This window comes from Dendrobates tinctorius, unplaced genomic scaffold (genome assembly GCF_039654945.1).
Source record: "Dendrobates tinctorius isolate UK_male_01 unplaced genomic scaffold, ASM3965494v1 ptg000116l, whole genome shotgun sequence".
NCBI classification, from domain to species: Eukaryota; Metazoa; Chordata; class Amphibia; order Anura; family Dendrobatidae; genus Dendrobates; species Dendrobates tinctorius.
In genome coordinates, this window is record NW_027361784.1 from 47,404,650 (window position 1) to 47,422,916 (window position 18,267).

The following is an 18,267-nucleotide window of genomic DNA, read 5'->3' on the forward strand; positions in this document are numbered from 1 at the left end:
ATCTATATATGTATTCTATGTGTATATATCTGTTTTATTCTAACCTGTCACTCTGATTTTACAGTAGCCGGACATGAATTGCTGGCTTCTCAAAGGACATCTGTGCGGCAAAATCGGACAGCAATCGCATGGTCCGAGTGCTGTGCAATTTATTTTTTTTCCTCGCACCCATAGGCTTGCATTGGCGAGTCTTGGTGCCAATCGCAGGATGCTGCGATTTTACACGCGTGCCGAATACGGCTGAGGAAATAAACGGTGATGTGAGCTGCCCCATAGATTAACACTGGTCCGAGTGCTGTGCGATGTTTTCTCGTCTAGCACTCGCCTGTATTCTATGGTAGTGTGACACCGGCCTTGGTCACACACTACGCCGTCATAGATTAAAATCCTGCAGGGCGCACAAGGTCCCCCTGCTCACACCAGCACATGTCCAGGCCCGTTTGATGTTTGCCAGGGCCCATGGGGATGATCCAGAGGAGGCATGGGAGAAGTTCATGTAGTCAGATGAAACCAAAATAGCACTTTTTGGTATCAACCCCGCCCGCCGTGTTTGATGGATGAAGAAAGATGAGTACGACCCCACAAACACCGTCCCAACCGTGAAGCATGATGGGGGGGGGGGGAACATCATACTTTGGAGGAGCTTTTTTTTTTTTTTTTTTGCAAAGGGGACAGGATGACTGCACTGTATTGAAGGGAGGATGGATGGGGATGTGTACTGTCAGATTTTGGCCAACAATCTCCTTCCCTCAGTAAGTGCATTGAAGATGCGTCGTGGTTGGGTCTTCCAGCATGACAATGACCCAAAGCACACAGCAAGAGCAACTATGGAGTGGCTCTGTAAGAAGCATTTCAAGGTCCTGGAATGACCTAGCCCGTCTCCATACCTGAACCCAATAGAAAATCTTTGGAGGAGCTGAAACTCAATGTTGCTCAGTGACAGCCCCGAAACCTGAAAGATCTGGAGAAGATCTGTATGGAGGAGGGGGCCAATATCCCTGTTGCAGTGTGTGCAAACATGGTCAAGAACTACAGGAAATGTCTGACCCCTCTAATTGCAGACAACTGTTTCTGTACCAAATATTAAGTTCTGTTTTTCTCTTGTATAAAATGTTTATTTCATGTAATAAAATGCAAATTATTTATGTAAAAATCATACAATAGGTAACAATCTAAAAATTAAATCCAAAAAATCACAAAATTGAAGTGTACCTAGGATAAAAATTACAGACCTCTCCTTTCTTTGTAGGTAGGTTTGTACCATTGGGGTCTAAGGGTAATGAATGGAAGCATGAGGCGTAAACCTGGCATTGGAGATGTAGTGTGATGTATGCCAGTAGGCGACCACCTTGCACCAAGACACTGCTGCGGCTTCTTGATTTTAGTTAATTTATTTGGAAAATAAAATGAATTTTGCTCAGATTAGGAGAGCACAGAGGGTTCACTGTCTCCTCTTTACATGTTGGTCTGCAATCCCACAATTCAATTACAGTAAAATGACTGTGACAAATGCGATTTACCGCCAGCGGCTCCGCAGACACTTCAATATTGCCTTACACAGTGCTAGGCCGGGCCTATGTCGGTGTAAGGGTTCATACTCCCTTGCGAGAGACTTCCACGATTCTCGTGCGAGTCTCTCACATGAAAACCTGGCACTGCCGCCAGCATTCGGACCGGAGCGTGCGGCTACATGTATTTCTATGCAGCCACATGTCCCGGTCTGAGTGCCGGCGGCAGGGCCAGGTTTTCATGTGAGAGACTCGCACGAGAATCGTGGAATTCTCTCGCAAGTGAGTATGAGCTGTAAAGTTGGGTGAAACTAGGAACGAAAAAAAATCATGGCTCCGGACTGCACCCTCACGACTCCGCTAGAAATACGGCCGGCCACAGGTCCCAGACTATACAACTCTGTAGTCCATACATATAAAAGGGGCTGTCTGTTCACTTGCCCTCAGATGATTGTCCCCCAAAACATAAAATCCCATATTCCACCAGTGACCCTTCTTCTACAAAAACATGATCAGCAGCTGTACCCTAGAAAAATCCTTCTAAAGTACCAGAAGCTGGGTGTCTCGCTGCATGTACTCAAGTGTAAACCATCTCTTGCAGCAGAGAAACCAAGACAGATTACAAGAAGCGGGGGCGGGACTTTGTCTGTATCGGAAAGTGGAGGCGGGACTTTGTCTGTATCGGAAAGTGGAGGCGGGACTTTGTCTGTATCGGAAAGTGGAGGCGGGACTTTGTCTGTATCGGAAAGTGGAGGCGGGACTTTGTATCGGAAAGTGGGGGCGGGACTCTATTTATAGGAAATGGGGGCGGGTGTTTTTCTGTACCGGAAGTGTGGGCGGCTTTTTGTCTACAAAGGAAACGGAGGAGGGTCTTTGTGTATCTAACAGGGGTCCGGTCTCTGTCTATATGGGAAATGTAGGTGGGTCTTTGTCTATATGGGATGTGGAGGTGGGTCTTTATATGCTAAACTGTGGCTGGTCTGTATATCGGAAGCAGGGCTTCCCCTGTATAATTGGGAAGCGGGGGCCTCTTTGTCTTCAAAGGAAGAGGGAGCAGGTATGTCTACTGGAAGCAGGGGTGGGTTTTTCTGTTCGGGATGCGGTGTCAGGCGTCATGGAAGCAGAGGTGGAGTTTTGCCTATACTGGAGGTGGGTCTTTGCCTATATGGGAAGCGGGGGTGGGGTTTTGCCTATACTGGAGGTGGGTCTTTGCCTATATGGGAAGCGGGGGTGGGGTTTTGCCTATATTGGAGGCAGGTCTTTGTCTATATGGGAAGCGGGGGTGGGGTTTTGCCTATATTGGAGGTGGGTCTTTGTCTATATGGGAAGTGAGGGTGGGGTTTTGCCTATATTGGAGGCGGGTCTTTGTCTATATGGGAAGTGAGGGTGGGGTTTTGCGTATATTGGAGGCGGGTCTTTGCCTATATGGGAAGAGGGGGTGGGGTTTTGCCTATATTGGAGGCAGGTCTTTGTCTATATGGGAAGCGAGGTGGGGTTTTGCGTATATTGGAGGCGGGTCTTTGCCTATATGGGAAGAGTGGTGGGGTTTTGCCTATATTGGAGGCAGGTCTTTGTATATATGGGAAGCGGGGGTGGGGTTTTGCGTATATTGGAGGCGGGTCTTTGCCTATATGGGAATAGGGGGTGGGGTTTTGCCTATATTGGAGGCGGGTCTTTGTCTCTATGGGAAGCGGGGGTGGGGTTTTGCCTATATTGGAGGCGGGTCTTTGTCTATATGGGAAGCGAGGGTGGGGTTTTGCCTATATTGGAGGCGGGTCTTTGTCTATATGGGAAGTGAGGGTGGGGTTTTGCCTATATTGGAGGCGGGTCTTTGTCTATATGGGAAGTGAGGGTGGGGTTTTGCGTATATTGGAGGCGGGTCTTTGCCTATATGGGAAGAGGGGGTGGGGTTTTGCGTATATTGGAGGCGGGTCTTTGCCTATATGGGAAGCGGGGGTGGGGTTTTGCCATATTGGAGGCGGGTCTTTGCCTATATGGGAAGCGGGGGTGGGTCTTTGCTTATATGGGAAGCGGGGTGGGGTTTCTCGTATATTGGAGGCGGGTCTTTGCCTATATGGGAAGTGGGGGCGGGTCTATGTCTATAGAGGATGTGGAAATAGGCTTTTGTCTCTACAAAATGTAAGGGCCACCTTTCTCCGTGCAATAAGCGGGGGGGGGGGGTTGTCTTTACCTCTACGGAAGGTGAATCAGTTCCTCGACATCTACTGGTATGTGCACCAAAGCCAGTTTTACCTCTCTGGCCAAAATGACACCAAGACCGTGCTAAGAGAGCGTATTCCAGTGTGTTATTAGCAAGCGGCTCCCTGACTAGAACAAAGGCAAGACCGGCAGAGTCCACTACTGGCTCGACCTTGAATGACTTTCTGATCAGGACACATCACTGTTTTCCCTGGAGCATTTGATTTTGTAGGATGTGTGTTGTCAAAAATTTGCAACAAAATCAAATTCTCCATGGGAAAGAATGATGTGTCCAGATCAGAAAGTCATCTAAGGTCAAGTTTGCTACAATTGCATCCCAGTCTGTGGGATAATGTCTCTCCTGTGCTGATAGTTTGTATCAAATTTAGGCAATCAGTGAGCCGATACATTGTAGCAAACAGTCAGAAGTAATGAACCCGAACAAATATGAAGTGTTGCAGTTTGCTGACAGCAAGCAGAGGTCTTGAAAAAGGATTGAAAGAATCAGAAATTTGCTTTAGTGACTCTCGCTGGTCTGTCGCTTATTTTCGATGGATCCCGGTAGGTGACACGGCGGTCTAGGCTGGCGCGTTGTCACAGTTCTCTTCCGATTTTGCTATAGTAGTCGCTGCTGGGAATGGCCTCCTGTGGCTCGGACTTTGGGCTTTTGGCTCCTGTCCATAGGTAGAAGCTGTGAGGGAAGGTCGTCCACCCTGCCATCCTTTGAAGATGTGACACGCATACGCTATTCATGGCCGCCCTCCTCCTGACACCGATATCGTTAATATCCGGCAGCACGCCACCATTTGATTGGCTGAAAGCTCCTCTGCACATTATTGATGCGTCGTGTCCCCAATATATGGTACAGGGCCATCCATCAGTGTCGGGGGCTTTTTATCGCTCATGGCGAGGCGGTGACTTCATTAGAGATGCGTGGATCGTTTTGCCAGTCACGAGGATCTCTATGGAAACCAATCAGCTCCATTTCTGATTCACTTAAAGCAGATTTAAAGGGAAAAATGCCACCATGACGGACATCCTTACGTTTACAGCATCCATCTCGTACCCTAATGGAGACCGGCGCCATTTAGAGGGGGGTAAAAAAAAAAAGCCATGGGAATGCCCACTTTTGAGCGTTTTGATAAGCCCCGCCCCTTTTATGGCACATTCCAAGGAACTGTTGGCAGGTACAGCAGTGGATTAAAAAGTCTGCTGATCTATGATGATAGATTTTCAAACCGGCCGGTTCTGAATATGGTCTTTTTGTAGTGGTGAATGAGAGGAGGAGCAGCTTAAAAAAAATCACTTCCTGGTTCTGTGCAGTCACATGGTGTATCACATGACCTCTCTCAACCAATCAGTAGCCCTGAAAAGGATCACGTCACATCTGTGTCACGTGATCCTTTTCAGAACTGCGCACTGGCTGAGAGAAGTCATGTGATGCAGCATCTAACTGTACAGAGCCGCAAAGCCCTTTCTTGTCTGCCCTGTGTGGTATTTCGGGGGGCTCCTTATGGGGGTGTCATTGTAGCCTCTAGTGTAACTTTCTGATACCACAATTAATAGAGCTGTAGGACGGTGTGGATGCCGTTTCTGCACAGATACATTGTGACAGACCCCATTAGCAGGCATGAGCCCCAATTTTAGGTGGGGTGTTTCCGAGCTGGGAGACTCTGCCTCCGGTTACTTCTGGTCTTCAGTCCAAAGCAAAAAAGAAAAAAGGATCTGAGCGAAGACTAGGCATAGACTGGTTGGAGAGGACTGATGCTTCTTGTACAAATAAGAGATGGAGTTTCCCTTTAAATCCATAAAGTGCACAGAGACAGAGCAGCATCGATGCTGCGGCGTATGCAACCTGTGAACTGCGTCGGTTCTGATTCTTGCCGCATCTTCTGCATCGTTTCCTCTATGGATTCCGGAATGAATTTATCAGGACGGACCACCCAGTTGTTCACACCGGGGGCCACATGTTATTATATAAGAGCAGTCACATTATAGAAGGTAGAAGAGGTGAGGAATTCAGAAAAGTGCATAACTAACAATTCCACAATACACCGGGATATGGACCGCCACCAAAGAAAACATGTCGGCTCACCTGGATTTACCGGGATTCACCCCCCACTGTTGGCCCCACAGCCTAGCCCTAATGGCGTTTTCAGCTGGAGGCTAAAAGTCGTATATACTTGGGTCTGGGATGTACATGGAGCTCACAGTATGCAATAATGGGTTAATATAGGGGGTCTGGGGTCTGATTTAGTTAGGGGGTCTCAACATACTTAGGTATCTGGTCAGGAGTCTGAAGATATTTGGGGAGTCTGTATTGGGTCAGGGGTGTGATATTAACATGGGGGTCTGGTCTGGAGTGTGAAAATAATATAGGGGTCTGGTCTGGGGTCGGATATTAATATAGGGGTCTGGTCTGGGGTCGGATATTAATATAGGGGTCTGGTCTGGGGTCGGATAGTAATATAGGGGTCTGTTCTGGAGTATGAAATTAATATAGGAGTTTGGTGTGGGGTCAGATATTAATATAGGGGTCTGGGGTTGGATATTGATTTGGAGAATCTGATTATTTTTAGGTAGTTTGGGGATTCATATTGATTTAGGGGTCTGATCGGGGGTCTGATATTGATTTGGGGGGGTTCTAAATATATTTAGGTGTCTAGTCCGGAGACTACATATGCTTTGGGGTCTCGGGCATATGGTTAGAGGTGTGATATTAATAAAGATGTTCTGGTCTGGGGTCTGATATTTAATATAGGGGGTCTGATATTGATTTAGGGGATTTGAATATATTTGTGGAAATCTGATATTGAGTTAGGGGTAAGATATTAATATAAGCGTCTGGGGTCTGATATTAATATAGGGGTCTGGGGTCTGATATTAATATAGGGGGTCTGGTCTGGGATCTGATATTATAAGGGTCTGGTCTGGGGTCTGATATAAGGGTCTGGTCTGGGGTCTGATATTAATATAGGGGTCTGGTCTGGGATCTGATATTATAAGGGTCTGGTCTGGGGTCTGATATTAATATAGGGGTCTGGTCTGGGGTCTGATATTAATATAGGGGTCTGGTCTGGGGTCTGATATTAATATAGGGGTCTGGTCTGAGGTCTGATATTAATATAAGGGTCTGGTCTGGGGTCTGATATTATAAGGGTCTGGTCTGGGGTCTGATATTAATATAGGGGTCTGGTCTGTAGTCTGATATTGATTTACAGGGTCTGAATACATTTAGGTGGTTCAGAGCTTCGTATTGATTTAGGGGTCTGGTCACAGGGTTGATATTAATATTTGGGATCTGAATCTATTTAGGACAGCTGGTCCAGGGTTTGAAATTAATGCAGAGGTCTACTTTGGGGGTCTGTTACTATTGAGGGTCTGATTATATTAAGGGGATTTGATCTGGAAAATGAAATTAATATAGGTAATGTACAGGTTCAGTCTGGGGTCAGCAATTATAGAAATCTCAAGATAATATAGAGGGTTTAAATATATTTTTTGGGGGGTCTGGAAGCTGGTATTTAGGGGTCTGGTCTGAAGTTTTATTTAAGGGTACGGTCGTTGCTCTCCCTGGTTTGATATTAATTTACAGGCCTGATCTGGGGTCTGAAATTGATATTGAAGTCTAGATATGTTTCGGGGGTCTGGTTTGGGATCTGATATTAAAATAGGATTCCGGTCTATTAATCTACAGGACTTTCTCAGGGACCCCCCACCGCCTCTCTCTCCTAGGAGTGCTTTGGGGAATTGCCCTCCATGCCATTGTCCACTTCGGACTGTCCAGCAATTCTCCTGATCTGATCTCGGCTGGGATCTGCGTCTTCCAGGAATAGTGCGATAGCGATGCCCCCCGTGACCTCGCGTACCCTCGCACACAGTCAGCACTTCCTGTGAAACACGACCGGAGCGGCTCTCACTATTGTTTAAACAACGTTTCATTGAAGGGGGAAAAAAATAAATAATAATAAAATAAAGGAATTATTTACTATGAGCGGTGTCCTGTTTGTTTGGAAGTGGCTGGGAATCGCCAGTCCGGCCGAGTCTCAGTGGTCGTGGCGCAGACTTGTAGCAATGGCCGTTGGAGGGGGGTGAGACGTCAGACCAGGTAAACAGGATCAGAGGTGCCAGGGAACGGGTCACTGGATTTATTTCCAGTGGAGTCTGATAAGTCCCGGAATAATAGCCGCTTCCTTGGGAATGTTGTCAACAAGATCTGCATGGCGGCCGCTCACGTTGTTTGTTCCTGTTCCGCTCGGCTTCCGGACTCGCGGTGGAAGGTGCCGGGCTACGAGCGCAGGCCAGACTTGGCTTACGAGGTGAAAACAAGAAAAAAAATAGAATCTTCACACGGGGCCTCCATTCCAGACGTCTCCGAGAGTGGAAGCGACTCGTCCCGGAATTCTCAATGTCCGACGACGTGATACAATGTTACAATGTTGTTTGTTGTGATGCCGGATTCCTCCTCCTTCCCTCCCGGCAGAACTAATTTCTGGGAAAGCAGATTGACCACCATTGTGGCTGTCTTTACAGATTACACATGCCATACAAGTAACCTATAACGCCAGGAGAAAAACTAAGTACACCCTCCTTTGGATTCGATGGGTTTTATGTATCAAGACATAATAAACATCTGATCTTTACAGATTCTTAAAATTCGGGGAATACAACAAACACTGCCGTTTATTTATTTACCAAAAACTAGGACCAATGCAGAAGCAGTGTGTGAAAAAATAAGTGCACCCCCTAAATCATTAGCAGCAGTAAAGTGAAGGGTTTTCTGTAGGACTTTTAGCTTGCTTTCTCTGGAGGTATTTCCGCCTGCGATTCTTTACAGCGTTAATTTGTGTACGCCAAGATCTCTTAAAAGGGGTCACCCCAATCTTTATAAATGGGTATTGTCGGATAATGCTTGTAAATACAATTTACTGCTTATTCAAATTTTCATCAGTTCTTGAGATATTAACGCTTTTGTTTTTCAGAGCTCGTTGCCTTGGAGACCGACCACGCTGCTAGACAACATAATGTGCTCAGCTACTACAAGATCTTTTCTATTGGGCTTGTAAGCACTGCTCTGAAGCTGAACCGGAGCTCAGGAGGGTAGTTGCCTCCTATTCACAGATAGCTTCAGCGCAGTGCTTACAAGCTAGAATGAAGCAGTGGTCGGTCTCTTAGGTAACTAACTGCAAACAAAAGAAAATCACTGCAAATTTTAATAAGCAGTAAACTGCAAAAGTGCTTATAATGCTGCAGCTTTTGCCTGCGGTCACGTAGTTCGATGATGTCAATGCCCATTTCATCTCTGATCACACAGTGTATTTGCCAGCAGTGACTCAAACACAGGTGGCTGGACCTTGCTTCTCTATTCCACAGACCAAACGCCAAAAGTGTTCAGATTTTACTCTTATTTGATTATTCCATGTGTTTTTTGCTTTCTTTTTTATTTAAAGACATCATATGGTTCCAGAGATATGGGCATTTTTATTGCCAATTTTATAGCCTTTACAAAGGGTGTGGCTCACAGGATCCTCAGGGGCATACTCACAGGATCCTCGGGGGCGTGTCTTTAGATTGCTGTATAATTATAAGGACCATAAAAAGTGCCACTAAATAAAATGGCTTATGTCTGGATCTGAATGAATGGATTTACAAAAAAACAAACAAACTGATTATTGAGGGGAGCGGAGAGAATAAACTAAGAGCTAAAACTTCCCCTTTTGTTGCCGTTGATACCGCGCAATCATGCCTCGGCAGCATTTGAATGTGGCTGAAGAGCGCGATCTTGCGACTTTATGGCGCAAGTTCAGATGCTGTCGAGCGGCGATTGAACAGCATCATAGAGAGGGAGAACAACACACCCCAAGAGAGCGGCCTGTTAGACATGGTGCTCTATAAATAAAAACTGCATATCCCTGGAACGGAGGTCTGAAATGATTAAAAAAAAAAAAAAAGCTGGAGATTTTGAGAAGCATGGGGATTTTGACAAAGGAACTTGACAAGTCTTTAAGTAAACAAATCAAAGACTTATCTGGAACGAGTAGGATGACGATATGAACTCTGGAATTTTAATGTAATTTACGTAAAACTGGACATTTTATAGGGATTTTTCTTTGCTGCTGGAATTTAGTTTTACCTAGGGAAGATTAATCCACCTGAGTCTCGGATGTCTGTGCCCAGGAGTTCCTGGAGCACAGTCTTAGCGGTCAGCTGACTGATTCTTTTGTTTTCAGAAATCTTGTGGTTTGTTCTCGTGCAGAGTTTCAGACTTTAGCCATGTTCTTTTTAGAAATAAGAAGCTTTCTCCTGGCAGTCCTATAAAAGTAAAAAATCCAGAGTTGCTCAGTCTTTTTCTAATTGTACTGTCACAAACTTTAACATTTAACGTGCTGAGGCCTTTAGAGTCTGAGCATTAGCTCTTGGTTTTTGTTTTGAGCAATTTCTCCAAGCCTTGCCTGCTGTGAATGTGGGGTGAATATGCTCACATGTCCGCTCCTGAAAAGATTAACTGCAGTGAAATCTGCAAGATGAAGTGCGGAAATGCTGCAGGTTGAAGTGACATCTTTTTTTTTTTTTTTTGTAGTGACATCTGTTTTTGCCTGGTGACACCTTGATATTGCGATAGTTCTCATCTAGGCGGGTTGCTTAATTGTCCATTGTGGTGTGATCACTGGGTCACCCCTGATCCCAAGAATAAGAGACCCAATATCATCCTATGGCGACTGTGCTGCTGGAATATTTGGAGTATAGGCTGTGGAGTCGGTAAGCCAAACCTCTGACTCCTCAATTTCAATGACTTGGTCTCCACAACCCTGGTATTCATTCTGGCATTATGCACTTATTCGGCATCTCTAGCTGCTAAAGTCCACCTGGGGACTATCGGAGCACCCCTTTAATGTTATAGGGGCACATTACTCATGAGTTCTTCAGGGGTCCGTCTAGGTAGCGGTTCCACTGAAATCAATCTTGTCTCTATCATTGTGATATGCAGACCAAAACTTGCGCTGGTCCTTAACCTCCCGCCCATCATGTGACCGCGTCTTATGACAGCGCACCGAGAAATGCAGATCCTGAGTATCTCACTTCTGCTATCCGCCGAGCCCAACATTGTCCGCAGAGTTCATTGTCTTCTTGCCTCCAGGCTGCAAGTCTTACAAATGTCAGAGACAAAAACACATTCAGCTTTTTCCAACTTGTTGACTTTGCGTTAACTCTAAACATTAGAGATAACAATCCACGATCTTAGCTGTGTTATAGGATGTGTTTTTCTTGGTTTTAACTAGATATTAGAGTTTGGAGCTTTACGTCACTTGCCATACATAGGTAATTTTATTCCTTGCTGTAAATGCCGCTGTTCTCCTGAATCCGGCACTGTGTTTCTTTTGCTCCTGGGACTCACCGTTCCTGAGATATGGCCTTCTCTTGTGTGTAATTCTAGCCTTGTTGGACAATTGGGCGCAGTCCTCTGACGACGCCCACCGAGAAGAGCTGACGACCACGCCCACTTGGATATCAAAGCTAGATTTATATGCTGATAAGAGGGGCCATATCTCAGGAACGGAGAGGCGCAGGAAGAATAGAAAAACAGCGCTGGATTCAGGAGAACAGCGGCATTTACACCAGGTAAGAAATAAGATATTTGTGGCGAGTGTGAGGTCTTCTGTAGGTTTAGGTTTACTATTTGTAGGCACTTGGTTTCAGTCTAAGCAAAAGTTATGCAACTCATGGTTACGGACTAATAACCATATAATTCTGATAGATTGCAAGATGCCGAAAAATTGGTGGTATGCCTGGGTCCGGAGTTGGAATGTTGTACCTTGACACATGGGAAAGTGATAGATACCACACGCGTTTTACAATCAGGCGATAGATAAAGCAAATATTTAGTTTATGGCTTTACTGTTTTTTCCCAGGCCGGGATAATCCGCACAGTCCTTACCTTGAAATACCTCCTAGGACAGGTCATCAGGATTTACACAATGTGATGACATCCGACATAGCAATGAGGTGACAGCAGCGGCAGCCATGGAGCAGAGAGCGAGCGCCGCACTGCAGCTGATCAGTACATTCTCCGGGCTCATTCATCTATCGCTGCCCGCGTTCATTCACACCGATAACAATGGACGGGGCTTTTTATCCGCATCCTTTTTACGGCTAAATAAATCAAAGATGATCCAGCCGCTGTTTATGTAGAATTTCCTGGAAGCCGCACACAATCGGGGGCCTCATTCCAGCGTAGGACGCGGAGCTCCGCTTATTGACAACAGGTTTAGTGCATTGTCCATGTGAATGTGTGGCCGGCTTATCCAGAGAATGGCCTCCCGCAGGGAGATCGCTGTCACTGGCCTCTACACCATCGCCTGCCACGTGCCGATGTCACCATGTGACACCGCCGAGAAACGCGTCTGCTGGCCTGAAAACACAAAGCCACATTCCATTCACTGAGTGCGAAAAACCTCAACTGAGAGGGTTATTACTGTACCCCGCGTGTATTCAGAGGGGAAATATTACACAAAAGTCTGTATTCCAATCACAGCTATTACTGCTATAATATTAACCCTATATGTTAGTATTGAATTACCCTAATAGTGCACCTATGTACAAGAATGTAACTACTATAATACTGCTCCTATGTACAAGAATATTTCTACTATAATACTGCCTCCTATGTACAAGAATGTAACTACTATAATACTGCCGCTATGTACAAGAATGTAACTACTATAATACTGCTCCTATGTACAAGAATATAACTACTATAATACTGCCCCTATGTACAAGAATGTAACTACTATAATACTGCTCCTATGTACAAGAATATAACTACTATAATACTGCCCCTATGTACAAGAATATAACTACTATAATACTGTCCCTATGTACAAGAATATAACTACGATAATACTGCTCCTATGTACAAGAATATAACTACTATAATACTGCTCCTATGTACAAGAATATAACTACTATAATACTGCCCCTATGTACAAGAATATAACTACTATAATACTGTCCCTATGTACAAGAATATAACTACTATAATACTGCTCCTATGTAGAAGAATATAACTACTATAATACTGCTCCTATGTACAAGAATATAACTACTATAATACTGCCCCTATGTACAAGAATATAACTACTATAATACTGCTCCTATGTACAAGAATATAGCTAATAAATAATATAATAAAGACCCTCATTGTCCGGTAGTATTACCCCAGTAACCAGTCTGTCAGATGTCAGTTTGGTAGGTAGTAATAATATTTTTTCTAATTTTCGAGGAACATCTTCTTAAATCTGGGACTAAATATGTTGGGGGCTAATTCTCTCTCCCCCTTTTTGCTGCATGAAATGTTACAGTGCCTACAAGTAGTATTCAACCCCCTGCAGATTTAGCAGGTTTGATAAGATGCAAATAATTTAGAGCCTTCAGACTTCACACAAGAGCAGGATTTCTTAACAGATGCATAAATCTTACAAACCAAAAAGTTATGTTGCTCAGTTAAATTTTAATAAATTTTAAACATAAAAGTGTGGGTCAATTATTATTCAACCCCTAGGTTTAATATTTTGTGGAATAACCCTTGTTTGCAATTACAGCTAATAATCGTCTTTTATAAGACCTGATCAGGCCGGCACAGGTCTTTGGAGTTATCTTGGCCCACTCCTCCATGCAGATCTTCTCCAAGTTATCTAGGTTCTTTGGGTGTCTCATGTGGACTTTAATCTTGAGCTCCTTCCACAAGTTTTCAATTGGGTTAAGGTCAGGAGACTGACTAGGCCACTCCAACACCTTGATTTTATCCCTCTTGAACCAGGCCTTGGTTTTCTTGGCTGTGTGCTTTGGGTCGTTGTCTTGTTGGAAGATGAAATGACGACCCATCTTAAGATCCTTGATGGAGGAGCGGAGGTTCTTGGCCAAAATCTCCAGGTAGGCCGTGCTATCCATCTTCCCATGGATGCGGACCAGATGGCCAGGCCCCTTGGCTGAGAAACAGCCCCACAGCATGATGCTGCCACCACCATGCTTGACTGTAGGGATGGTATTCTTGGGGTCGTATGCAGTGCCATCCAGTCTCCAAACGTCACGTGTGTGGTTGGCACCAAAGATCTCGATCTTGGTCTCATCAGACCAGAGAACCTTGAACCAGTCTGTCTCAGAGTCCTCCAAGTGATCATGAGCAAACTGTAGACGAGCCTTGACATGACGCTTTGAAAGTAAAGGTACCTTACGGGCTCGTCTGGAATGGAGACCATTGCGGTGGAGTACGTTACTTGTGGTATTGACTGAAACCAATGTCCCCACTGCCATGAGATCTTCCCGGAGCTCCTTCCTTGTTGTCCTTGGGTTAGCCTTGACTCTTCGGACAAGCCTGGCCTCGGCACGGGAGGAAACTTTCAAAGGCTGTCCAGGCCGTGGAAGGCTAACAGTAGTTCCATAAGCCTTCCACTTCCGGATGATGCTCCCAACAGTGGAGACAGGTAGGCCTAACTCCTTGGAAAGGGCTTTTTACCCCTTGCCAGCCTTGTGACCCTCCACGATCTTGTCTCTGATGGCCTTGGAATGCTCCTTTGTCTTTCCCATGTTGACCATGTATGAGTGCTGTTCACAAGTTTGGGGAGGGTCTTAAATAGTCAGAAAAGGCTGGAAAAAGAGATAATTAATCCAAACATGTGAAGCTCATTGTTCTTTGTGCCTGAAATACTTCTTAATACTTTAGGGGAACCAAACAGAATTCTGGTGGTTTGAGGGGTTGAATAATAAATGACCCTCTGAATAAACTTTTCACAATTTAAAAAAAAATTACACAAAGAAATAACATTCTTTTTTGCTGCAGTGCATTTCACACTTCCAGGCTGATCTACAGTCCAAATGTCACAATGCCAAGTTAATTCCGAATGTGTAAACCTGCTAAATCTGCAGGGGGTTGAATACTACTTGTAGGCACTGTATATCTGACCCTCATTGCTGTTGGTTTAGGCTGCGTTCACACGTTGCGTTTTTTTCGCGTTTCTGCGGTGGTTTTTAACGCTCGATTTTGCCGCGAAAACGCAAAAAAAAGCATCCCATGCATTCCTATGGGATTCCAATGCTGTGCTAATGCTGCGGATTTTCCCGCGGCAGAAACGCATTGAGGAAAAATATGCAGCATGCTCATTATTTTGCGGAATCGCGGCGATCCCGCACCCATAGGATTGCATTGTTCTGCTTACTTCCCGCATGTGTCTGTGCCCACCATGCGCAAAGTAAGCAGAACATTTGCGGATGGCACCCACGGTCCGGAGGAGAGGAGACTGTCCTCCGGGCTCTGGGTACCATATCCCTGTAAAAAATAGAATAAAAAATGGTGTTATATTCACCTTCCGGCGTCCCGCGCTGCCTTCCCGGGCCTCAGCGACGCTTCCGTTCCGAGTAATGCCTTGCGAGACCTTTGATGACGTGGCGGTCTCGTGATAATGTAGCGGTCCCTATTCCTCGCGAGACCGCTACATTATCGCGAGACCACGACGTCATCAAAGGTCTCGCAAGGCATTACAGGGAACGAGAGCATCGCGGAGGCCTGGGAAGGCTGCGCGGGACGCCGGAAGGTGAGTATAACACGATTTTTTTTTTTTATTTTTTTTTTTTTTTATTTTAAATTATTTTTAACATTAGATCTTTTTACTACTGATGCCGCATAGACGGCCTCAATAGTAAAAAGCTGGTCACACTCGTCAAACACTATGTTTGACGAGTGTGACCAACCTGTCAATCAGTTCTCCAAGCGATGCTACAGATCGCTTGGAAACCGCTAGCATTCTGAAAGCTAATTACGCTTGCAAATCGCTAGTTTTTCCGCTGGAAAATCGCGGGAATTTAAAATGCGATTTTCCCACGGAATGGAATTCCGGAATTCTCGTGGTAACTTCCGCGGGAGTGCCGCTACGTGTGAACTTAGCCTTTTACTCTTCAGTGTGGTTGCACAGACCGCTCCTTTATTTAAGAAATATAATTGCTACGTGTGTAAATTACTTTATAATTGAAATAAATAAATAAACTAGATCCCGTCTCCCAGCCTCTCGCCCTCTGACTAGTTGTGTCCTTGTCTTTCCCAGGTCTTCCTGAACAGTACTACAGCCTGACGTGGTTCCTGAGCCCCATCCTCGGTTTGATATTTACTCCCCTTATTGGTTCAGCCAGTGATCGCTGTACACTTCGATGGGGCCGCCGGCGGCCCTTCATCCTCGGCCTCTGTGTCGGGGTCCTGCTGGGTGTTGCACTTTTCCTCAATGGCTCTGTGATTGGTAAGAAACAAGCCCTCAATGTTTGGCATGTTATTGTTTATGATGAGTATACCCCTCTAAATGATAACGTTGAGAGGGATCATAAAAGATGTATTTATTATTAAATGGGACTATGTAAATCTGTAAGATTCCTCTAGTGGTGGCTGCAGACAGGATCGTATCATGTATCTCTGTATACAGGGAGCTCCCCCTAGTGGTGGCAGCAGACAGGACCTTATCCTGTATCTCTGTATACAGGGAGCTCCCCCTAGTGGTGGCAGCAGACAGGACCTTATCCTGTATCTCTGTATACAGGGAGCTCCCCCTAGTGGTGGCTGCAGACCGAATCTTATCATGTATCTCTGTATACAGGGAGCTCCCCCTAGTGGTGGCTGCAGACAGAATCTTATCATGTATCTCTGTATACAGAGAGCTCCCCCTAGTGGTGACTGCAGACAGGATCGTATCATATATCTCTGTATGCAGGGAGCCCCCCTAGTGGTGACTGCGGACAGAATTTTATCATTGCACAATGGTTTTGATGGTACGGAATGTGTAGAACTGTCCTACAGCTTTGGATGTGACTGGAGTATAATACGTGATGTGTGCACATGCAGTAGGTGTTCATGTTTGTTCTCGCAGAGTATTGTGTGACTCAATACGAAGAGCTCAGGGAGGGAAACGCTGCCAGCACTTGGCATGAGAAACCTCTAGGAACCTGTTCACAGGGGGATGTTTCCTGTTGTGAGCCGTTTTCCCTTTATTGCATATCTCACAATGCATCCTGTTTCCAGTATTATTTCATATATTATCTCCTTTCACGCTCTCTGTTCTTTTCTGAGCCCGCTGTGGGAAGAAATGACTCCTTACCAGGTAATAAATAACCACAGGCAACGGACCTGTATCTCCCACCAACACCGAACACCCCCATTACAAGGGTCCCCATAGAGGGCAACACAGAGACAGCGGGATATTCTGCAAAAAAAGGTTATAAATCCAGTAGTTCTGTTCAGCCTGTGCCTCCTGGTCCATGAATAGAATACTAAAACTGCAGTGAAGACTGACACAGACAGTGACGAGACTCAGTGGGTTGGGTGCAATGCTGCATTTAGGCACTTTTCAGCTGGCTCCTAAAGCAATGTCCAGTCGTAGCCTCCTGTTTCCTACATAGAAGGCTGATGATTGGCAGAGTAGTGGATCTATGGCTGATTGGCAGTGGGGTGGATCTATGGCTGATGATTGGCAGAGTAGTGGATCTATGGCTGGTGACTGGGAGAGTAGTGGATCTGTGGCTGATGACTGGGAAAGTAGTGGATCTGTGGCTGATGATTGGCAGAGTAGTGGATCTGTGGCTGATGATTGGCAGAGTAGTGGATCTGTGGCTGATGATTGGCAGAGTAGTGGATCTATGGCTGATTGGCAAAGTAGTGGATCTATGGCTGATTGGCAGAGTAGTGGATCTGTGGCTGATGATTGGCAGAGTAGTGGATCTGTGGCTGATGATTGGCAGAGTAGTGGATCTATGGCTGATTGGCAAAGTAGTGGATCTATGGCTGATTGGCAGAGTAGTGGATCTGTGGCTGATGATTGGCAGAGTAGTGCATCTATGGATGATGATTGGCAGAGTAGTGGATCTATGGCTGATTGGCAGAGTAGTGGATCTATAGCTAATGACTGGCAGAGCAGTGGATCTATGGCTGATGATTGGGAGAGTAGTCGTTCTATGGCTGATGATTGGGAGAGTAATGGATCTATGTCCAACTATGTAGATATGTGTTATGTCTGTTCATCCTGAGCCCCCTGGTTCATGTCTAGCTCAGTTGTCTGTTGCATTGTGGGTATTCTGTGTCGTGTATATGACTATATATCGCTGTCCCCAGGTCTTGCCATCGGAGATGTCCCGGAGAATCAGACTATTGGCATCGTCCTCACAGTGCTGGGCGTCGTGGTCTTAGATTTCTGCGCCGACGCCACAGAGGGGCCGATCCGTGCTTATCTCCTGGACGTGGCGGATAACGAAGAGCAGGACATGGCGCTCAACATCCACGCCTTCTCCGCCGGTATGTGCACGACCTAATCACCCTGCTGATTCTTGACGTTTTGCAACTTTTTGGTTGACTTTTTGGATTATCAATCATCATCACTTTCAACATCTCTGCTTGGTGTCTGTAGAAGAGCCTGTGCTGATGCACGGCAGCCAATCAGAGCAATCAGTGTAAAGCACTGGCGAAAAACACCGCAATAAACTGCTCAGACTCCAGTAGACGAGGCTATGATAATACACAGCAATCAGTTTA

The 18,267-nt window shown here is 45.6% G+C and overlaps 1 protein-coding gene across 1 annotated transcript in view; it reads left to right on the top strand.

Moving 5' to 3' along the window:
- Window positions 1-18,267, top strand: part of SLC45A4 (solute carrier family 45 member 4) — a 105,804-nt gene that overhangs the window by 70,921 nt on the left and 16,616 nt on the right. Inside the window, exons 3-4 of the mRNA XM_073590416.1 lie at window positions 15,803-15,991; window positions 17,851-18,030. Of these exons, the coding sequence (XP_073446517.1) occupies window positions 15,803-15,991; window positions 17,851-18,030 (369 nt within the window). The remainder of the gene's footprint in view (window positions 1-15,802; window positions 15,992-17,850; window positions 18,031-18,267) is intronic.